This window comes from Choloepus didactylus, chromosome 18 (assembly GCF_015220235.1).
Source record: "Choloepus didactylus isolate mChoDid1 chromosome 18, mChoDid1.pri, whole genome shotgun sequence".
Lineage (NCBI taxonomy): Eukaryota > Metazoa > Chordata > Mammalia > Pilosa > Megalonychidae > Choloepus > Choloepus didactylus.
The window spans coordinates 59359478-59384065 of NC_051324.1; the positions used below are offsets into that span (position 1 = coordinate 59359478).

Here is a 24588-nt window from a genome sequence, read left to right on the forward strand (position 1 = left end):
AGTGAGTGTAGAGGAAAAAGATTTATTTGGCAGATGGAGTCTTAGGAGGAATAATCAGAAAGGCAGGAGAAAAACCAGGTTAACATGATGTCTTGAAATACACAAGAAAAAGAAGTATTTGAAAAAGAGAGTAATCACCTTTTGTCAGATTCTTTGGGTAAGTCAAGGGTAAGGACTGAGAACTGGACATTGGATTTAGCACAGTTGGGTAATTGGTGTCCTTGACTAGCAGTTTGAGGCCAGTAGTGGGATGAAAACATTGATTTAAGAAATAATGGGAGGAGAGAAATGAGACATAATGATTATTTGCTGTAAAAATAAAAGATAAATGGGGCAGTAGTGTTTCTCCTGGCCTGTTATTGTTCCACTGCTCTTGACTGACACCCCCTCCCCCCCACCTGGTATTTCTACTGGTTATGAGTTAGGGGAGTCATTATGTTGTACCTCTAGTCCTGGGATTCCTGACCAATTCCACTTCTTTCCAGAGTTCTTCGGTTTATAGTAGTTTCCCAGGGTTTATAGTTATGTTTAGCAGAGATGAACTGGGTGAAAGGAATCTATACCATGCTGTCTGGACCAGAATTTTTTCTGCTGATCTTTAAGACCTGAAAAATTAACAAATTACTTTTTTAACTGTTTCTTGAAGAAGTGATCTTCTGTAGCTCTGATAATATTTCAGAAAGTGTGGTCTTACATAAGAACTGTCTAAGAGGCTTTTTATTTTTATTCATGCAAGTACCTAGGACTCACACTTCGATTCTCTCATTCTTAATACTTAACTAAAGTTGGAGCATTACTCACGGAGGCTGATAATTGATAAGACGCTTTTGATTTTTTGATCTCTGAGACAGTTTAGTGGGTCGACTTTTATGAAAGAACTGGAGCTCAGTGATATTAGCTAGCTAAGTGGTAGGGTCAGGATTTGGAACTTGGTGTTTACTGACGCCAAGAATGAGGTGTATGTTATTTTTAAAGAGGGGGAAATGGGTCTTTCTAGCAATTCTGTTCCTATACACATACTCTATTGAGAATTTTTACTTAAAGTAAGAGCCATCCTTTACCAGCTTTGCTTAGATTTGCTTCTTCGTATGCAAAATGAGAAACAGTAGTATCTTCAGCACAGTTGTTGTGAGAATTGATGGTTATCTAAATTGTCTATCAGGGCCTGGCACATAAGTTCTCAAAAATCAAGTGGGTAATTTTACTATTGTTAGGGTTGAAGATGGCCTCCAAAAGGTTGTAAATGTTGGTGTTTTCATTATAAAGTTACTATTATTTTAAAGTCTGGCTATGTAATCATAGCTATTTCCAATGTCTAAGATTTCTCTGATTGTTTTAGAGATAGCCAGAAATAATTTTTCCCTGTAGAGTAAGAGGTGTTGGGAGTTCTCCTTCTCCCCCTCCCATCCTGTCAACACATTGTACTTTTTACTTCTTTGCCTTTTCTTAAGGGGATTAGGGAATGGTGAAGACAGGAGGATTTTTTTTTTTCTCTCAATCTTAATTACGATGCTGCTAAATCACATACTGCTTACAATAATTGTAGTTTGTGATCCTGGTTGGTTTCGCCTGGGTTAGTGAGCTGGCCAAATAATGGCTCATCTTATACTTTGTTATATCTTTTGAATGAATGGGATTATTTAATTTAGGATAATTGAAGGAGGGATTAATACCACATACAGAATTTGAATATTCTAAATGCAGTTTGATTCTTGAAAGATTCTAAAATGGAATTTACTCTAAAGGCAGACTCTAGGTAATAAAGGGGAGGGGGAGGCAGAAAAATGTTTCACTTTGGAGTGATCATTCTGGAGTAGAAATATTTTGAATAACTAAGAACCTTTTAAATATTAGCTTTGTCCTTTTGCTTTATTCTTGAAACAAACCACAGTCCCCTTCTTGGAAGTCACAGTAATTAGGCCAGTATTTTATTCTAAATTTTCATGATCAAATTCCATGTCTAATCCTAAAATCAGCCAAGAACAAGAGGTATAACTATGTCCATCTTTCTTTTCCATGCTGTATTTTCTCCATTAAACATTTCAGTGTGTTCCAAGATATTCTGGGTCTTACAGCCTTCAGTAAAGTCTGTTTTTACAGTTTGAAAATTAAGCAGGTATACCATTAGCTAAAATGATATTGTTCACATTTCCTGGGAATTCCTTATCTGTAAACTACATGTGTGTGTGCACACTATTAAAAATCAGTTTGCAGTTAAAACATATGGTAGTGCCCATAAAGAGGCATGGATAATGTAATTGAAGATCAGCCATCTGTATGGCATGACTTAGAAATAATTATCAGACATATAAATACCAGAACAAGGGGAACCAACTAAGCAATAAAGGAATTAAAGTAATGAATTTTGAGGCACAATTCAGCAGAAAAGACTTCCTGGATGAAGAGAGGGGGGTATAGAAATAGAAGATGCTCCTATATAATTTCAGTTTGGAGCCTGTATGACAAACAGATTGGCCTGAGTAGAGCTTGAGGGACCATGTTGGATAATTATTACATTTATTGCTTGTGTTGTGCTTGGCAGAGCATATATAGCATTCATCACATTTAGTGAAAAAGACAGGTTGAAGTACCTCAAATAGTTCTTTGAATGGTAGATATGTTTTAGTACATCTCTCAGTCTTAAACGTGTAAAGATTGGATATACAGATGATTTGTCAGATGATGAAGATAAAATTAAATATCAAACTAAAAGTAGTTTAAAGGTGCTATAAAGTTCACAAGAGTGGTCTTTGTGACAGGGAAACCATCAGCAAAATCCACGGTGTGGGAAATTCTAAAGGATAGATAGCCTTGTTTCTTCTACAAATAAATTGTGATGGGAAAAAAGAGGGAAAGGCTCTAATCTGTTAGAAATTTGAGATTATTAATCATATGCAGTGTGTGTATCTTACTTGATCATGATTTGGGTCAACCAACTGAGCCAATCCAGGAAAAATGACTGATAACAGGGTATTTGACATTAAGGAATTATTCTGTTTTTTAATTGTGAAAAATTTTTTTTCAAGAGTCCTTACCTTTTGGAAATACATACTGAAATATGTATACATTACTGATACAATGGTGCGATGTTGGGGATTGGCTTCAAAATAACCCACGGAAGTGGGAAATAGATGTTATAAATGAGGTAAGAGTTAATAGTAATTGACATTAATTGATGGTTATGTGGGTGTTGATTGTCCTTTAGTTTGTATTTGAAGTTTTTTTTAAGAAAAAAAAAGTCAAGGCTAAATAGATGAACGTGGAGAAGGTCAGGACTTTTGTATCATTTCATACAATTAAAATGGACTACATACAGGGTTCTACATGATCTGGCCTTCTTGACGTATATCCATTGTCAACTCCAGTATATTTTTCTCATTGGTTCACTGAGCCCCGGCCACATAACCTGTATACCTGTTGTTTCTTCCTGGGCACAGCACAGCCCTCAGTATCTATGTCCTCTCTCCGTACTGCCCCTGACATCTCCCAGTCCCTGGCCAGTTTGCCTGTCCAAGTTCTAACTTATTTTTTAGAGCTCAGCTTAAATATTACTACTACAGAGAAGTTTTTGCAGATCCCCCAATCTAAATCTGTCATAGTTATGCTCTTTTATCTTACATTTTGCCTGGTTATTTATTAGCCTCTGTCTTCTCCAATAAGCTTAATGAGCCAGAGTTCTTTTTTGTTGTTGTTGTATCCCCAGCACCTACAGTAATACCTGGTAAATAATAGGTGCTTACATATTTGTAACATGAGATAGGGGAGGATAGGGAAAGTTTATGGTGAGTTGAATACTTGACTGAAAGATCTGCCTAAATATACAAATCTTATTTCAGTTTCAGAGGTAATCTGTTTTGAGCGATAAGACAAAAAGGTTAAGTGTTCAGCCCCCAAGTCATGTGGGGATGAATTGGCAGTTGCAAGTTGGCAGTGGTACATTTGCTTTCTATCATACAACCTCTCTTTCATCTTTCTTTCTTCTACTCTTCCCTTCCTCATTTGAATATTTGATAATATAGAATCCAAGGTTATATTTATTAAATAAATTTGTTAATTTTGAATACACAAACTGTACTTTGCAGTTACAATTACATCATCGTATTAATACTCACCACAATTCTGTGAGGCAAATATTTTTATTATTTTCACTAATGGTGAAACAGAGGTCAGTGTACGTGCCTGGGATCATATTTAAACAAAAGTCAGAACTTGACTTGTACATATCTTCCTACTGTTTCCCCTCTTCCTTTCACACTGTTTTTGAGCTGGATAGTGAATACTTGTATATATTTTTGTATATGGCTCTCAGTAGTTGTAGAATTTTTTTATTCCTGACTCATAGTCTCCCTAACTCTTGCCATAGATACAGTGTTTGTGGCAACTCTTTGTTCTGGGATGATACCAGTTTGAGTTACTCTGTTCTATTGGTTTTATAAGTCATCTAGATAATCTGGAGATTTCAGAATTTAGGTGTCTCAAACTTTCTTGCACACATGGAGGCAGCATATAACCTTTTGTCAGTTAATTTTTCAGTTTTTGGCCAAATATACACTAACTTGCTGTGGGCATTAATTTCACTTTTAGTTTGCTGATAGAATCTTTGTTTGCATAATAGGAAAGAACCAGAGGTAGGACTGAAATCAGAATCAAAGATGGAATTACCTCCTTTCAGATCTTTCTAGTATATTTGCTGTTGCTTTAATGAGATTTTAAAATTTTCCCAGGAAAGAGAAGTATAATCCACTAACCTTGTTCTACTGGACTTAAAAATTTTCTGGCTTGGAATAGAGCTAGGTGATTAATTATTTAGAGACAGCAGTAGTATATCAGTTGTTGGATGTGGTTCAGCTACTAGCCTTTGGTATTACTTTTAGGTATCAGTTAGCTTTTGCTGTGGTGTATCTCTGATTAAAAGGAAGTATCTACCAATGCTGTCTGTGGCAGTGCTGTAGGCATCAAACATAGTGTTTATAAAATACAAAGAGTTGATATATTAATCTCTTGAACTCATCTGCCAGTAAGTTGTCAGTAAAGGGTATAGTATTGCAAGTTCTTATTTTCACTTCTTGTGTTATCGGAAATTATATTCCTTTTATATTCCTTTATCTCTTATTTTAGCAAAATCAATGGTGACCATTATTACATATTGTGGTGCAATAGAAAAAAATAGAAAGTACGAATGATACCTTAATTCAAAATACAGTTTCTCATTTATAATAAAATAGAAGAAGCCTGGGTTCTCACATTTAACAGAAGTTAAATCTTAAAGGTTATCTGTCGTCTTCTCGTGAAACATTTCCATAAACAATACCATTTAAGATGATATTAAAGAACTAAAAATAAGAGCTATTCCTTTTTTGTTTGCCACATTAGCTAGTATGTAAGCTGAATTCTGAATTTTTGAGGAAAAGAAGTACTTTTTGCTGTATGGCTTCAGAGTGTTGTTTATAAATAGCTTTTTTAGGGGAAATTATTTTTGGCTCATGTAAATACAATATTCAGTATTCTTGGATCCAGTAGAACATCCTAAATTCTGTATATGTGGTAATTTTCTAACCCTGTAAAAAATCTTTTTGTACAAGCAAATAACTGTTACATAGAAGGCAACATTAAAATTGGCTGTTCATGTAGTATTACAGAAGCAAATATTGCTATTGTATTTTACTGCATTTTGATAACCAAAGAGCACTTCATACTAAAAAATTTTAATGAAAGCAAATTTTCTAATAAAAAGTTTATGAAAGCAAGTAGCAAAATACAACTTTAAATGAATTCCCTTCAGTGCATCTTGACGAATATTTTAGTAAAAACTGAGGTAAAGCATACAGCAAAATAATAAATTGGAAGGCATTCTGGTGTCCTGCTCAGTCAAAGCAATGAACAGGAAAAAGTTGAATGAATTCTAATGGATACAGTGATTTTAATGAATATCCCAGCTAAATGACTAACAGAGAAATAAAAAAAAAATAGTATTATAAAGGTTTTAGGCTTTATTCTTAAACCTAGAAAATTTCCACTTCCCAAAATCTGGGGACTCGTCAGTGCCAGAATCCAGATTTTTCTCTTTATTGTTGATAATGCCTACGTTAGAAATCAAATCATTATTATATTTAAGGTATTACCCTGTAACCTCAGTCCTTTGTTGTTTATTGAAGTTTAGAAAACATTCAGCATGAACCTAATGTTAAATCTATGTCTCCTCTTTTTGAGCCATAAGATACCAGAGTAATAAATTTACATTTAAGAAAAAACATAAGATGTGAAGCTTTTATCCTTGTAATAATGTTTTGTGGTGTTCTGCCACGGTGGTATGGTAACATCTTCACGATTTACCGTAGACTTGTTAACTACACACCTTACCTTTGCTAACAGCTTTCTCTTTCTGCCCATATTGCTGGTATTTTGAACACTTGGGATACATTTTTGGACATTTCTCTTGGGGTAAGGATTTCCATTTTTCGTTACAGATAGTCAGTTTTAAAAACATAAAGGAATAACTACACTGACAGCTTTCTGCTGGAAATCACTTCCAGTTCTAAGCCGTCATATGACAAATGTATTTGTAGAATGAAACCTGTTCTTGAGTTGGGGATTACTAGTATTTCCATACTGCTGACTTTTCTTTAATTAGTTCATTAGCCAGTCTCCAAAAATATCAGGAGGCTTGGTTTTGGCTGGTATTTAGAAAAATACCTATATAGCAGTCCCATTACTTGTGCTTTTTTTATTTATTTATTGTGGTAAAGTATACATAAGATAATCATTTTAACCTTTTTTAAGTATACAATTTTGTGACATTAAGTACATTGACAGTTTTTTGTAACCTTCTCCATAATGTTTTCATCATCCCAAACAGAAACTCATACCCATTAAACAGTAACTTTCCACATGCACCCCCAACCATTATTCTCCTTTCTGACTATGAATTTGCTTAAGTATTTCATATAAGAAAAGTCATACAATATTTTTCCTTTTGGTGTCTGATTTATTTCACCCAGTATGATGTCTTCAAGGTTCAAGCATGTAGTGGCAGGTATCAGAACTACATTCCTTTTTCAGGCTGAGTGATATTGCATTGTATGTATAGATCACATTTTGTTTATCCATTCATCCGTTGATGGACACTTGGGTTGCTTCCACCTTTTGGCTATTGTGAATAATGCTGCTATGATCATTGGTGTACACATACCTGTTTGAGTCCCTTTTCTCAGTTCTTTAAGGTAGTTACCTAGAAGTGGGATTGCCAGATTATATGGTAAATCTGTGTTTAACTTTCTGAGGAACTACCAAACTGTTTTCCATAGTGGCTGCACATTTTACATTCCCACCAGCAGTGTACAAAGGTCCCTATTTCTCTGCATCCTCACCAATACGTATTATTTTGTGTGTGTGTTTTTAATAACAGCCATCCTAGTGGATGTGGAGTATGTCGTAGTTTTTTTTTAAGCTTTTTATTGTAGGAACAAATATATAACTCAAAATTTCCCATAGTAAATACTTTGCAAGTGTACAGTTCAGTAGTATTAATCACACACATTCCCAATATTGTGTTACCTTCATTGATACCCATTACCCCAGCTCTTTTCATCAACTCAGACCTAAACTCTATACCTATAAAACTAACTCTCTTTTCCTGCCCCACCTACCTGGCCCTTGGAAAACCTGTAAACTACTATCTTTCTCTATGAAGTTTACTTCTTCTAGGTATTACACATAAGTGAGAGCATACAATATTGGTTTTTTGTGTCTGGCTTATTTCACTCAACATGATGCCTTCAAGGTTGATCCATGTTGTAGAATGCATCAGAACTTCATTTCTTTTTACAGTAGAGTAATATTCCATTGTATGTTTATACCATATTCTGTTTATTCATACATCTGTTTGTGGACGCTTGGGTTGCTTCCATTTTTAGACTAAAGTAAATAATGTGACTAATGCTGCTGTAAATATTAGTGTACAAATATCTCTTCAAGTCCCCACTTTCAGTTATGTTGGGTATATACCAAAAAGTGGGATTGCTCGGTCATATGATAATTCTATTTTCATGTTTCTGGGGAATTGCCAAAATAATTTCCACAGTGGCTGCACCATTTTCAACACCACCAGCAATGTAAAGGGTTCCTTTTTATCCGTATCCTTGACAACACTAGTTCTTTCCTTCCTTCCTTCCCTCCCTCCCTCCCTCCTTCCTTCCTTTCTTCCTCTCTCTTTCTATGTATTTTTTTTTTTCGATTATAGTCATCCTAGTGGGTGTGAAGTGATATCTCACTGTGGTTTTGATTTGCATTTCCCTGATAACCAGTGATGTTGAACATCTTTTCATGTGCTTATTGACCATTTATATATCTTCTTTGGAAAGATGTCTGTCCAAATCCTTTGTCCATTTTTTAATGGGATCATTTGTGTTTTTGTTGTCAAGTTATAGGAGTTCTTTCTGGATATTAAACTCGTTTCAGATATATGATTTACAAATAATATTCTCCCATTCTGTAGGTTGTCTTCACTTTCTTGATTTTTTAATTTTGGTAAAGTCCAATTTATTTTTTTCTCTTATTGCTCATTCTTTCGGTGTAAAATCTAAGAATCTGTTGCCTAAACAAGGTCTCAAAGATATTTCCATGTCTTCTCGTAAGAGATTTATAGTATTAGTTCTAATATTTTGATCTTTGTTCCACTTTAAATTCATTTTTGTATATGGTGAATTAGAAATCCAAATTCTTTTTTCTGTGTGTGGAATTCCTATTGTTTCAGCAACCTTTATTTAAAGAGTGTTTCTTTCCCTGTTGAATGCACTTGATACTTCTCAAAAATCACCAGGTTATAGATGTGTGGGTTTATTTCTGGACTCTCAGTTCTATTCCATTTGTCTACATGTCTGTCCTTACACCAGTACCACACTGTTTTAATTAGTGTTGCTTTGTAGTAAGTTTTGAAATTAGAAAATGTGAGTCCTCCAATTTCGTTGTTCTTTTTCAAGATCATTAGCTATTCAGGGCCCTTGGCAATTACATATGGATTTGAGGATTGACTTTCCATTTCTACCAGAAAGTTTGGTGGAATTTTGATAGGAATTGAATTTGTAGATGGCTTAAGTAGTAGTGACATATTTACAATGCTAAGTCTTCTATCCATGAACACGAGGGTGGATGTCTTTCCATTTATTTATGTCTTAAATTTCTTTTAGCAGTGTTTTGTAGTTTTCAGTGTACAGGTTTTGTCACCTCCTTGGTTAAATTTATTCCTACCTAAGCATTTAATTCTTTTTGATGCTATTGTAAATGGAATTTGTTTCTTAATTTTCTTCTCAAATTGTTAATTATTGATGTATAGAAACAGTATTGATTTTTTTGTGTGTTTATCTTCTGCCCTGCAACTTTGCTGAATTTGTTTATAAGTTCTAGTAGCTTTCTTGTAGATTCTTTGGGATATTCTCTACATAGGATCATGTCACTTGTGAACAGAGATAGGTTTGCTTCTTTTCCGATTTAGATGTCTTTTTTTTTTTTCCCCCGTTTCTTGCCTGATTTCTCTGGCAAGAACTTCTGGTCTGATGTTGAATAGCAGTTGTGGGCACCCTGTTTCTGTTCCTGATCTTAGGGGGAAAGCTTTTGTTTTTTCACTGTTGGATATGATGGTTGCCATGGGTTTTTCATATTTATCATGTTGAGAGAGTCCCCTAGTTCTCTGAGTGTTTTTATCCTGAAAGAGTGTTGGATTTTACCAAATGTCTTTTCTACATCAGTTGACATGATGAAGCGGTCTTTTCATTCTTTGAATATGTTGTATTATATTGAGTTTTTCTTATGTTGCACCATCCTTACCTTCCTGGGATAGATCTCACTTGGTCGTGGTATATAATTCAGTTTGCCAATATTTTGTTGAGCTTTGCATCTGTGCTCATAAGGGACATTGATCTGTAATTTTCTTTTAGTTTTCTGTCTTTTTCTGGCTTTGGTATCAGGGTAATTCTGGCCTCGTAGAATGAGTTAGAAAGTATTCTCTCCTCTTCTGTTTTTTAGAAGTGTTTGAGAAGGATTCGTGTTAATTCTCCTTTAAATGTTTGGTGGAATTCACCAGGGAAGCCATCCAGCCCTGGACTTTCTTTGTCGGAAGTATGCTAATTACTTGTGACCCTAGGCAAGTTGAAAAGGGTTGTTCCTTAATATCAAAGAAAAAAGATATTTTTCCATCAAAGTTTTTCTGAACTGAAATGTTTTAAGTAATTTTCTTTTCCTTTTGTATTCTCAACCTTTTTAACAGATATTAAAGGTTTTTTGTGTTTTTTGTGGGTTTTTTTGACAATAGCAAGAAAGAGAAATATTCTTTTTGTCAAGATATGTCTAAATTCAGAAATAGCAAATAGATTTAATCTTTCTCGCCAACTTAGAGTGCTTGGTTTCCTTGAAACACTGTCTTGAGGCTTAAGATCTAATCAGAGTTCAGCATCGTTTGGAGAGACTGCCAGGATTCTTTGTTTACCAATGGTGACTAAGGAGGAAGTGCTGTGAATTTGTCCTTGGTTGTGGAAATTATCTTTCCCTTGCTTCAGTGTTCATCACTAGATTTTATTTTTGGATGGCCAGTGTCTGTTGATAGAACATTTATCTATGAATAAATTATCATTAAATGCTGTTAATTTTATTGATCACTGGCTTCAAATTACTGTCTCTTACAGTATTTGACACCCCTTATATTATACTGTTTCATTGAGGACCCAGGATTTAAAAAGAAGTGAAGGAGCTGTATGATTCCTTAACTATAAGAATGACAGGGAAAAAAAAATAGGTTTAGTGGGAGTTTACTTTAGGGTAAGTAGTATGATTGACTCATGTTGGGAGTGTTGGGTAAGGAGGCTGTTGGAGTAGCCCATTGGTGTAGATGGGGACCTGGCTATCATGGTAGCTCTAGAAATGTAAAGAATCTGTAAAACCAAGAAATTTTACGTGATAGGAAGATGGTATTTGAGGTAGAGAATTGGATATAAGCATTAACTAGCTTCACCTTTTTTTTTTTTTTTTTTTTTCGAAAAAGAGGACCCTTTTATAGTTCAGGAATGATCCCTATGTTATCCTTGACCTTGTGAGGTCCCTTCGAGATGTCTAGAACTGGAGCTGTAGCTAACATTGAAGCAGATAACTGTACTTAAAAGGAAAAGTATCTTTATGTCTTGTACTTGTTGCATCAATATCGGGGAACTATAAAATGCCTCTTGTTTCCAAAAGAAGGAAAATAATTAGATAGTACTTTATCACAAGAGTTGAGTAGACTGGCTTATGTTTGGACCATACAAAACTTACTAAAATAAGCATTGTTACCCTTGGTCTTAGTTAAAGTATTTACTCATTTTTAAACCTACTGTGGTTAGATTTGTGTTTACTGGTAACATATGAGGCATGTTGTTGTCTTTTATTATTGTCTTATGTTGTATTTCACCCTTTTGGCAGACTATGTTAAAGGTCACTTGCAGACACTTTAAATTCTTAGCAGTGTGTATATCCTGATTGGAAGTGAGGCTAAGCGCAGTGTGACTGCTTCTTCATTCTTGAAAAAGAATTTTGTGGTAGAGTATGAAATACTTTGATTGCAGAATATAAAGGGCATTATGTACCCCCTCTAATATTTAAGGAATATTAAAATGTTACCATATTTCTACCAGACCTTTTTTCTTTTTTTTTAAGGGAAGTCAAATGTTCCGTTACAGATAGAGCTACAGTCCACTTTTCCTTTCCCCTTCTCATCGTTAATGAGGATCTTGGTCCTGAATTTGTTGTATATCAGTTCTCTGCATGTTTTTATACCTTTACCAGTTATCTGTTTATGTAATAGTTTAGTTTGTTCTTCAGTTTTCATATAGATTTTTCATTCAGCATTGTTGAGATTTAGTCATTTATTCATAAAATTCCAATTAATTTATTTTTTATTGTTATATAACTCCATTAAAGGAATATATCCATATATTTGTAAGTCTATAATAAATCCATGTCTATATAAAGAATAAATAGATAAATCTATTTCTAAATAGATTTAAATTTCCCTACTTTAGCAGAATTAGATTGTAACTAATTTTTAGCTATTGCAAACTCTGTTGTAGTGAACCTGTTTCCTCAGGCAGATGTGTGGCTTGTGTGTTCAGAAATAGAATTTCAGGATAGTTGGTATGCTCATGTGATTTTCCTATTCATTTTTCTATTAGATTGTTTGCTTTTTCTTACTTATTTGTAGGAGTTCTGTTATATATTCAGATTTTCAATCTTTTGTTTTATCTCACAGCTATCTTTTACCAATCAAATCACCTTTAAATTTGCATATTAGACTTTTTATTAAATTTTGAAAATTAGATAATTTTTTTACATGTTGTTTAAAATGCTGCTCTAAAATTCCAAAGATAATTCTTCTGTGTTTTAAATTTGGCTTTTCAGATTTAGGGATGTGAAAAGCCAAAATTATAGAATTATGGCATATGAAATAGGGAACTAATTTTACTTTCTCCACAGTATTTCAACATCATTTATTGAATAGTTCATACTTTCCCAACTGATTTGAGTGCCATCTCTTTTCTACATCCAGTTCTAAGTTTTGGGGCTCTATATTCTGTTCCACTGTACTTTTTGTCTCTCCTTGGGCCGGTACCACATGCCTTAATTGTCGTAGTGTTACAGTAAGTCTTGATATCTGGTAATGAAAGTTCCCATTATACTCCTTTCTTCAGAATTTTTCTGCTGTTGGTCCTTTTTTCTATATGGGTTTTTGGATCTGTTTGTCAGCTTCTGTTAAAAATGCTGTAAGGAATTAGATTAGAATTTTAATTCATAGATGTATATAAAAGTTGCCATCTTAAAAAATGTACTCACCATTTATGTAGGTCTTTCAGATTTTATTATTTTCCCTGTAAAGACTTATTATTGTATATAATCATTGTTTTGGTTGCTGTTGTGAATAGTGCCTTTTTTTAAAAGAATATTTTCTACTTGTTGGCATATACAAACCTTATTAGTTTTTGTATCTTGATTTTTACTTGGCAATGTTGCTGAATTCTTGAGTGGCTTTACTAATTCATAGTCTCTTGGATTTTCTGTTTAGATGCTCTATTCTTCATATATGTCTTAAAGTAGGGAATATTTCTATCTCCTAAGAAATTAAGCAGTTTCAGAGGAATTATGTGCCACCAGATCGGGATACGAGAAGGTAGTTCTACCAAGTACATGGTTTTATCCTTATGTGTCCTGTGACACATGTAAGTTTGGGGTTTTTCTTGGTACTAGAGCTTTTCCATGTTAAGGACCTTTGAATGTTTAACACCCTCTCCTACCCTCCCCCCATATTGTATAATGTTACTGGTCATTCTTGGATTTCACTCCATTTATTTTCTTTTAGGAGGCGCCGGTCTGAATGGAGATGGGCTGCAGACCGAGCAGCTATTGTCAGCCGCTGGAACTGGCTTCAGGCTCATGTTTCTGACTTGGAATATCGAATTCGGCAGCAAACAGATATTTACAAACAGATTCGTGCTAATAAGGTAAGACATAAGTGTCTGGTATTTTTCAACCCAGCTAAAAACCACCGTTATCCCTTTTATTTCATCCCCTTCCATCCCTTCAATGACCATATTAACTATATCAAGGAGAATGGTTTAATATGATCTGATAAAGTGGTTTGATTTGTTTAGAACCTCATGTTTCTTTTAGTATAGTGCAGAAAACAGAATATAATGTTAAGTTAGACATATAGTTAGAACAAAACAGATTGGATATCTAGGCTAACAGAAAGCATATGAAAAAGAGACTGATTGTAATCCATTGGCTATAACTGTCATGCTTGTTATCTTTATGGAAAAAATGGTAGTGCCTATTGAGAATTTTAATGTTTTGCATTTTTGCTTAGATGTGTTCCTGTTTTACTGCTAAGCTTTCCTTGCTTTCTTGAGGAAAAATACAGTTTTTCCTCAAATATTGTTCGTGTAAAATTAGATATTGGTGATTAGGATTTTTCTTTTCCTGTGTCCTTCAGTCTATAGAGAACTGATTCTTAATTGATAAGTTTTACATTTAACAGTAACACAATGTATAGTTTTTCTTATTGAAAAATCAACTTAGAAAAAGTCCTGTTCTCAGTTTGAGTTTGACTCAGGAAGAAAAGTGCATGGAAAAGAGAGTGCCTAATGTGTACCAGATAGTGTTCTCTTTAGTAAAGTCATATTGGTGAACAAAAATCCTGCCTTTCTGGAGCTAGCATTCTCACAAGGCATTTTTGGCATTAGTTTGGTGTGTTTAAGCTCCATTGTCGATATACATGAGTCTGAATGAAATGAAGAGTCTACTGTTCCTACAATTGAGTGTTACAGAACTTTTTTTTGTCTTGCCTTGAGAAAATTGCTGTACTGTGAACAGTATTCATCAAATTAACTTCTAGGCTGAAAGTTAAAGGATGACCAGTTGACAAGATGAACAGGATGGTGGGGGTTTGAAATAAAAGTGCTGTAGTCTCTTATATTTAATCACTTAAGCTTTTATTCCAAAAATTCCACTGTATAGTACTTCAAGCTTTTTCCAAAATAGGTTTATATAAAAATCTCTGTACGTTCAACAGAGCATCTTGTAATTGAAGGCAAAGTCCAGAAGGCTTACTCTCCCCCCCACCCCATCCCCAGACCTAGGGTAGGGAAACAAATTAAATCGTGACTAACTTGTTAAAAAAAAAAAAAATAGAGCAAATGAGGAATTAGAACTAAAAACTGAAACCAAGGGTAGTGAATATTTTGCTCTCCTTAGTTCTTCTTCACAAAGGAAATTTTAAGTGAGATTTGTAGAATGTAAGCTAAAATGGTGATTAAAAGTAGCTACAGGTATCTGGATATGCTTATCCTAAGGAGAAAAGCTGTCTTGCTTTGTCTTGGACACCTCTTCAGTGCTTGTTTCCAGGTTTTTATAGCTAGTAGTTAAGTGGGAATTTCCATATTTGAGAACTAGAGTTTCTTAGTAACAACGGAGGTTAGTATAATGATAGTCATATTTGTTGTTTTGTTTATTTTATATATATATATAAATGTACACATTCATACATACATACGTGTATGTGTGAGTTTATGTATGCATTAGATGATATATTATTTAGTTCCCCGTTATAAAACTACTATAGCTCCTAGAATCTGCAATGCCATTGATTATATGATGCACCACTATTTTAAGTGCCACTAAAAAATTATTTCACTTGAATTGGGACATGTCACCAATTGTAAGATGCACTGTAGTTTAAGAGATGTTGATATGTGAAAAATAATGTGTCCTAAAATTGATTAAATACTATGTACCAATACAAAGAAGTAAAAAAGGACCGCACCACCCCCCACCCCCCAAAAAAACTCAACTCACCCAAACTCAAAGTTAACCTCACAGTATGAACACTTTGGCATATTTTCTTCCTTTTTTTTTTTTTTTTTTTTTCTTTTTTTTTTTTCTTAACTGCATAAATAATTTGTTTAAACATGATTATGTTACATGTGTAGCACGAACATTTCCCAAACATCGTTTTTTGGAAAACATTTTTATTGCCTGCATTCTGTCTATTCTTTGTTGTTGATTATTTCAGTTGTTAAGCTGTTTATTAAAATTATATTATAAACCATGCTATGATAAAGGTATTTACCTGACTCAAAGGCATGAATGCTTTTATGTTCTGAAACATATTTTAGAAAAATATTTTGACAGTGTTTATCAGTTTACAGATTCATTAGCTGTGTGTGAGAAGATACTCTTCAGTTTTGGCTCCTGCTTTATTCTTTAGCTCGTCACTCAGCAGTAATGACAGAGAAGTTTTGGGAAACTTTCAAAAACTTTAGATATTTCTGAATATCTGGAAAGTGGTTATTCTGAAGTTTTGTGTATATGTTGATAATCCAAGTGTTTTATCATATAGGATATATGTATTAGAGAAACACCAGACTTGGGTTTTGCTACCAGGCATATATACCAAGGCTATATGACCTTGGAAAGGAAAAGTCACTTAACCTTTTTTAACCTTTTTGTTAAGCCTCAGTTTCTTGATCTGTAAAATAAGGCATTGTAGATAACTTTTGAGATAAATTTTGTCTTCAGTTTGAATATTCAGCTTCTGTTACCAGGTTCTGAAGAGCAAAACTAGAATGATACCCCAATGAGTAATATGTCAAGAGAATTCAGAACTTCATTAAATATTTATGTTTAGAGAATGTCTTTTCTACAAATAAACCATGGAATCCCCCTACCCTCAAGATATATTAATGTGTATTTAGACTCTATGTAGCACTATAATGCAGGTCTTTAAGCACTTACTATGTGCCAGACACTGTGTTAAGCACTTTATACTGTTATTCCCAGTTTTAAAGGTGAGTAGATGAAGGGTCAGAGAAGCGAAGACTTTGTTCTTGGTCCTACAGCCAAGTAAGTGCAGAGCTGAGATACTCATATCTGACTATAGAACCTGTTTCTCATGTTTATAGTAGCTTTAAATACTTGGCTACTTTTCGAGTTACTGATGTGTAGCTTTTTTTCTTCCTGTGTTGTAGTAAAGTGGGTTGATATTCCCACTTCCTTTCTTGCTCCCACATTTGCCAGGTGTATTAGTCAGAGTTCTCCAGAGAGACAGAATCAACAGGAGATATGTGTAAATATGAAATTTTATAAAAGTGTCTCACAACTGTGGGGATGCACGAGTCCAAGCTCTGTAGGACAAGACGCATGAGTCCAAATTCAGTAGGGCAGGCAGCAAGCTGGCAACTCCAGTGAGGGTCTTCAATGAACTCCCCAGGAGAGGCTGGCTAAGCTGAAGAAGAAATACAAGTTCTCTCTCTTCTCCCTTAAATGTCTTCAACTGATAGGATTAAATCCAGGTGATTGAATTCTCTCCTTGTGGACGACACTCCCTTCAGTTGATGTAATCACCCCAGATGTAGTCAGTCGACTGACGATTTAATAAACCAGCCTTCTCGTGTATTAACCAGTCACAAATGTCCTTGCAGTAAGGGTTAGGCCAGTGCTTGCTTGACCAGATAGATACCCAGGCACCATCACCTGGCCAAGTTGACAGATGATCCTAACCATAATACCAGGGATGCCTGGGTTTTTTCATGATTTGAATCTAGGTTTCATGATCAATTGTAGTTACAATTTGTCTTTGAATGGGAACAGCAGAAGCCTCGGAAAAACTTTGTCTTCAGAGTTGATTAAAGCAGTTGAAACTCCATCTTAAGAGGGTTACAAGGCATTTTGAATAACTGTGTCTCATCCAGGTAATCCAGTGTGGTTCTTGTAGAACTGGTCTGCACTGGGGGCAGTGGTTTATTTTAAGATGGTTTGGGAAGATTGACCTGCTGAGAGTGACAGTAAGCAAGTATGTGAAATTCCATCTTTTTTTTTTTAATTCAATTTAATTTAATTCAGTTGAAATACAGTCACAATCTGTATAGTCATCCAAAGTGTACATTCAGTTGTTCACTGTGTCATTATATAGTTGTGCATTCATCCATTCATCACCACAATTAATTTTTGAACATTGAAGTTGCATCTTAATTCTGTTTTGAAAAGAGGTGGTATTTTTTGTCTTGTACTTTTACTATATATATTATCTGAAATTGATAAGGAGAAGCAATTAACCCAAGTAATACAACTTAATTTATTTTTTTGTCATTTTTGCTAGTTTGTTTTTGCCATGTTTTATAATGAAGCCCAGCACAGTTCCTTTTATCATTCTGTCCTTTTTCCATTTGGGTTTATGTTACTTTTTTTTAAATATATTTTTGTCTTAGGTAGGACAGCTTTATGTTTCCACAGAGGGAAAATTTTATTATATTAAGACTGCATGCAGCTGTGACCTATCCCAACTCCTTTGGTTCTTGTGTAAAGCAGAAGTTCACTTCAGTCTCATGGGAGTTCTCCAGGCCTGGGCTGCCTGGGCATGCAGGATCCTGGTTCTGACATGGGAGTTAGGATAAAGAAGTGGGGCTCCCCTAGCTTTTTATTTTGACCTCTGCCAATTGTTGATTATTTCAGAGTACAACAGGCAGCACTGACACACTTAAAAAACCAAGGATACCCAGCTTTGGGGCTACCATGACAGGTGGTATATGGAACTTTATGAAGTTTTCTTAGCTAATTATAACCTTTCCTTTCATGGTTATTAAACTGGATTAAACTTTCTCCCTGGTAAATTTTATTGTGGAATAAAACAAACTGTACAGAAAGGGGCATAAAACATAATGTACACTTTAATTAGTAATTCTCAAATTATATTGATATATTTTAGGGAAATTTTAAGGAATCATGTAGACCTCCTCTGTAATGCCTCACTTCCATCTAGTCTCTACCACTTTCCTGCTCTTGTCGCCTTTTCTAAACTAATGTTATAGCATTATCTATAATATTTCGCTACCTGTCTGTCCAGAGCTAAATGAAGATAAGCTCCTTACAGGTGGAATGTGTTTTATCTTACTCTTAGAATTTTACATTGCTCAGCACATAATAGACACTCAGTAAGTGTTAGTTGAATGAATGAATTTTAGCTACTTGGATGCTTTTCTTTTTGCTCATCCTCTTTTTAGCACCTTTTCATCCTTTTTGGAATGAGGTGTAGTATAAATTTAAAAATCTAGTGTTTGGTTTTGTGTACTATACTGAGCTTACATTGAGGGGATAGAAAGCAATGTATAGATGAATGTTAACTGCATCAATATAGCATTTGAATTTGCAAAAAAAATAGATCTGATTAAAGCTAAAGCACATCGAAAAGACCTCTGAACAGATTAATGGGACCTCCATTCTAATTGCAGAGGCAGAATTCGTGGGTGTGTTTCTGACCCCCTTCCCTCATATCCTGCAGTAGTGTATTTGCATAGTCAGTTGATTCTGTCTTCAAATATATATATTCGGAATTCAAGCATTTTGGTCCAAGCTACTGTTCTTTCTGCTTCTGTATTTTCCCCCCACTAGTCTTCATGTCTATACAACAGCTGGAGCGATTCCTTTAAACCATAAATCAGATCATTTCCCCCTTCTGCTTGAAACTCTCCTTTTACTTTCCATCTGAACATAAAAGCTAATGTATTCATAATATGTTACAAGGACCCTGCAGGATCTCTCCCTACTTTAGTTCTTTGACTTTAGCTCCTCATGATCTCCGCTCATGCATTTTTCTCCACCTATGTCAGATTTATTACAGTTCCTCAAATCATCAGGTCTGCTCCAACCTTAAAACTTTTGCATTGATTGTTCCCCCAGATATCCCCAAGGTTTTTTCCGACATTTCTTTCACATTTTGGCTCTAATGTCAGCTTCGCAGTGCAGTTTATACCAACTGCCCAATATGCCCACCCCCACCTCCTAATCCCTTCATCGTTCTTTTTTTTCTTTTCAGTATTTATGACTTACTTATATTGTTTGTCTCTCCTTCAATATTAGAAAGTAAGTTCCTAAGGAATGGACTCCCCCCCCCTTGTGTGTGTGTGTGTGTGTGTGTGTGTGTGTGTGTGTGTGTCCCTGACCTAAAAAATGATTTAATAGATTAATTTGAACAAATCAGACAACAAAATAATAGTTAAACTCAGCTTTTATCCTGAGTTCTGCTGTGGATTGACCTGTTGAGATATGACCTTGGACTCAAGTCTTCTCTGGATCTATAAAATAAGGAGGAATAGATAGTCCCATAGCAGGTCTTAAAATCCTTTTTCAGGGTGTCTTTGTAGTATTTCTGAGAGGTGTTTTGAGACATTACACCCTTCTGAAGTTCTTCCCTTTGGAGTAATTGGTTGTTGTGTCCTGACTTTCCTACCCACCTGAAGGAGAAATTGAGGGAATAATTTTATACCTAGTAATTGGATTTATTTAGGTTCTTGCCTGTAATTAATGTAAACTTAATATTTCCCTATTCAGGAGAAAACATTGTAAACATAACAACAAAAATTTGTTAATGCATTTCCTTCCTTGGTGTACAGCTGCTAGTGGATATGCAGAATTCAAATACATTTTTATTTGTCCAACTTGTTAAGGAGTTTCCCATTAGTTAACATTTAAACAACAAATTAGGGCAACAGTAAATGAAACAGTTTGACCTATGGTTCTTCTCTGGACATTAGATTTAAATACTGAGAATGTAAAATACAGTTACCATGCTTTGGGAAGTCAAGAAGTATGGAATAAAGTCAGTTAGAGGCTCATTTAACAAGGAGCATTTTTTTGGAAGGTGGTGGAACTTGGACTTGAAACTTTCTTTTGAAGAATGAGTAATAATCTGGACAGATAAAATATATGAAAGGGCAAAATCAGTGCAGAAACATGGGAACAGGCAGTATTATAACATTTAATTAGGTTGATTTACTTTCTACTTTGTAATAACCCCCACGACCCAAAAGCAACCAACAACCATTTTGTCTAGGAGATGATGAGATTGGTACAGAGAATGGGGCAGGGTGGGGGGGGCATAGTTGGAAATTGATTAATAAGATACAGGCATATTAGGGGGAACTTTTGAATACCAAGATGAGTTTGAGCTTCCTTTATATAGGAAACATGGAGGTGGTTTGTGCATCTTAAGCAGGGAAGGTCTATGTAATGCAATATTTTGAGAAGGCAATCATATGCAAGATAGCTGTCTTTTGCAAATCATTTTCACTCGGAAATAGTAAAATCTGTAGATGTATCTTATGCCTGTGATTGTAGCAAACAAATATTTTGAAGCAGAAGTTCTTTTAACCAGAGAAATTTCATTTTGAAGGCGAGAGTAAATGTTTTGTGTTTATTATTAGTGGCTCTTCTCTGGCTTCATTTTCTTCAGAGGCTATGCGTAGTCTTACTCTAGAATGGGTATAAGTTTTCTCTTGCTTTCAGGAATATTAGGTTGTATTTCCTTTCTTTGTTTTGTTTTGTTTTTTTTTTTCTTTTCGACCCTTTGCATCCCCTATTTCGTAGAGGTTTTTGAATTGGAAGGGATCCCAAGGATGGATCAGCTGGTTCACTGGCTCACAAAAGCATGTGTCAGAATGGGTTGGTGAGCTCTGAGTTCTCACCCCAAAGCGAGTCAAAATCTCTAGGCATTAAAATATATGTATTTTAGGTGTTCTCTGGGAGATTCTGACACAGAGCCCAAACTGAGTGAATCCAGTATTTTTCAACTTGGACCTTGCATTAGGAAAGTGTTTGAAAATATAGAATATTGACCCCCTCCACCCTCATAGACAGTGAATAGATTTGATGTTGGATCTTGGCAGGTATAGTTTGATATGGTTCCCAGGTAATTCCAATGCAGAATTTCCATTAAGAGCTTCTTGTCTACTCATATGTCCTTATTTGCCAGACCAAGAAACAAGGCCCAGAGATTCAAAGTCCTTGTCATTTGCATCTACTAAAATAGGAGGGATTCATGAATGTGGTTTTCAAGAGTTTGTTTTGTTTTTTTCGTAGTAAGCTAGCTTCTGTCTTTAACAGGCTGGGCCCATGCCTACTATATAGAGAGGATTTGTGGGGTTGTTTTGTTTTTTTGTTTGATTGAGATATATTCACATATCAGATAATCATCCAAAGTGTACAGCCAGTGGTTCATGGTATCGTCATATACTTGTGCATTCATCACCACAATTTTAACCTTTTCATTAGTCCAAAAAATAAAAATCAAAAAGACCACCCAAAACAGTCCATACCCCTTATCTCCTCCTATTATTTACTCATTCTTTCTTTATTTTTCTTACTCATCTGTCCATACACTGGGTAAAGGGACTGTCAGTCACAAGGTTTTCACAATTGCAATCACACTGTAAAAACTATATAGAGTAATCTTCAAGAATGAAGGCTACTGGATTATAGTTCAACAGTTTCAGGTATTTCCTTCTAGCTATTCTAGTACGCTAAAAACTAAAAAGGCATGTCCTCCAGGATGATCTCGCGACTCCATTTGAAATCTCTCAGCCACTGAGACTTTGTTTTGTTTCATTTCTCTTCCCCCTTTTGGTCCAAGAAGGCTTTCTTGATCTCTGGGGTTGTTTTTTAATTTCTTTTTGCATTTTTTAGTATTTCTGGGGTGAATATAGATGTGAATTTGAAATTGTCACATGGAACTTAATACATAGCAGTATTTATGCTTATGAGAAATGGGTGCCATTAGGGTAGTTTTTTAAAAACTTGGTTTCTAGTAAGTATTGCAGAGACTGTTCCACCTCTGCTTCACCCTGTTTTTTTGTTGGCTCCTGTACAACAAAATAGCTCATCATTTAGAATAGTGGCACTCTCAGTTTGTTAATCCTGAAGCCACATTTATGATCAAGTTAACTAGGAAAACTGCATTGTTGCTGTTAATCCTTTAAAGTCTAGTTGATAATATAATATTAAAACCCATAATCTCATAAAGATACCAGATCTGGAAGGTCAGAATGAAAGATGCTAAATGGCTGACAAGCCATGTAGGTCAGAGCATTCAAGTGGAAAAGTGCTACGTGTCTACATATATTATTAACTGTGCAGAAGGGAGCCTTGGGTCTCAGTCTCGTGCCTTGCTGAATAACCATGGCTACTTGTTAAATAGCTCATGTGGGAAAGCAAAGCTGCTGCTGGTGTAGTTTGTTTCTGAAAGGTAGGATAAGGAATAAGGCCTCTGGTAAACTAGTTCCTTCCCCTCCTCCTCCCAACCCTTTTGAGATTAACTCTCAAGTTAAATTCATAGTATATACCATTGACTTATGCTGTTTCCTTCCTCTGCCCACAGGGATTGATAGTTCTTGGGGAGATGCCTTCCCTAGAACACACAGCAGACTTACTGCTTCCATTTAGTTCTGAGGTGAAGACAGATCATGGAACTGATAAACTGGTAAGTATAAAAGATAGAAAGGGGGAAATGAATGAAAATTCAGGTGTAGCCAAGGCACGAAGCTTATTCTTTGTGACTAGCATCCTTACATTCACTGAAGAAAGGCACTGTGTACCCTTTTCCCATTTTTGGGATTTCAATACTGAATTCCTGAATAGGGCAGCATAGGCCCCCTCCTACAGCTGTGTAGCTGACTTTAGAATTTAAAAGCTGCTCCTAACTCTTAAGACACCACAGCCAGTGCAAGTGTGGCACTGTGGAATATTAATGGAAATCAGGAGACCTATCCTGGACCCCTATAAAATGAAGTTGGACTAGAGGTTATAATCAAATGTTGAAAATGCTCTCTATGGAAAAGGCCCTTTTTGATTCTGTAATGAAAATGAAGCTGTGATCTTCTGTATCCTAGAGCTCCAGTCTCCTTCCATGATTCTGTGCCTTTCTCTATTCCTCTCAAAACCAGAATTAATTTATTTCCCTACCAATTTCCAAGAGTCCTTTTTATTATTTCCTAGGGCACTTTTTACTCTTTACTTTCCCTAGAAGTTCAGTGTATAAATATTAGCATTTCTTGATTGAGTAATTAGATAGAAATGCCAAACTCCCACCACAGTAGTTTGTCATTTTGCTGAGGTATGCATATTTGTTATGTTTCCTGGGATGCTAGTGTGCAGTGCTGGCTTCTTAAGTAGTGAGTTAACCTAGATAGTCTCCTTGCATTTGCAAATCAACAAGCTTGTTATCCTTTATTATTATCATTGTTAGTTGAAACTCATGATACGGTGGAAACTAACTTACCTAGTGAAAGAGATCTGTCTGGTAAAGTATGCCAGCGGCTAATGCTAGGGATAAATGGAAAGATAGTAAGATAAATATGATAGGTATATGAAATATGAAACTTGAGTTATGTGATTTGGAGTAAGCTCTGAATAGACATTTATATATTTGTGTAAACATTTGGGGGTGGCCTCCTCTGGTCACAGTTTCTCCTACCTCAGCAGTTCTGAAGGATAAGACACTAACAGTTGCTATTTGTATTACTGACTCTCATGGTTAAAAAGTACACAAGTGACTCTGAGATATGTATACACACATACACGCTTGCATAGTTATGCATCCATACATGTCTCTTAGGTGCTAGTCCCTTCTAAACCCCCAATTACTTCCATGATTTTGGGTTGTTTATTAGATTGTAAGATCCTTGAAGGTTGAGACCACGATGGTTTGTACAAGAGAATGCTTTTTGGTGGATTGAGTAAAATAAATAATGATTATTAAAATGACTGAGTAAGTATACACTGTGACCATTTTGATTTCATGGAGAGGTTAAAAAAAACCCTTGTTAGTTGTGAGTATATACATGCTTTCTGAAAAATCTTCAGAAAGCTCAAGAAGAGGCAGAAGGCAATGTATTTCCATTGTTGATTGTAAAGTGCCAAATATTTGCAAAGCTTTGCTTAATGTTTCAATTGCCAGGGCAAGTTTTTCATTATAGGAAAGCACTATTTAATTTTTGCCATTTTGTTACCTACCTTACCCAGTTTTAGAAAGTGACCCATCCCTTGTTATGCTGATTTGGGTGTATTGTGTCCCCCAAAACGCCATTATCTTTGATGTAGTCTTGTGTGGGCAGGAAACGTATTGGTGTTGATTGGGTTGCAGACTTTTGATTGGATGTTTCCATGGAGATGTGATCACTCAACCGTGGGTGAGATCTTTCATTGGATAATTTCCATGGAGGTGTGGCCCTGCCCATTCAGTATGGG

At 35.3% G+C, this 24588-nt stretch overlaps 1 protein-coding gene across 4 annotated transcripts in view; it reads left to right on the forward strand.

Annotated features, from left to right (window-relative positions):
* Positions 1–24588, forward strand: part of KANSL1 (KAT8 regulatory NSL complex subunit 1) — a 243673-nt gene that overhangs the window by 160554 nt on the left and 58531 nt on the right. For all 4 annotated transcript variants that reach the window (XM_037810006.1, XM_037810005.1, XM_037810007.1 and 1 more), the window contains 2 exons: positions 13376–13517; positions 22721–22822. In XM_037810006.1, coding sequence (XP_037665934.1) covers positions 13376–13517; positions 22721–22822 — 244 coding nt within the window. The remainder of the gene's footprint in view (positions 1–13375; positions 13518–22720; positions 22823–24588) is intronic.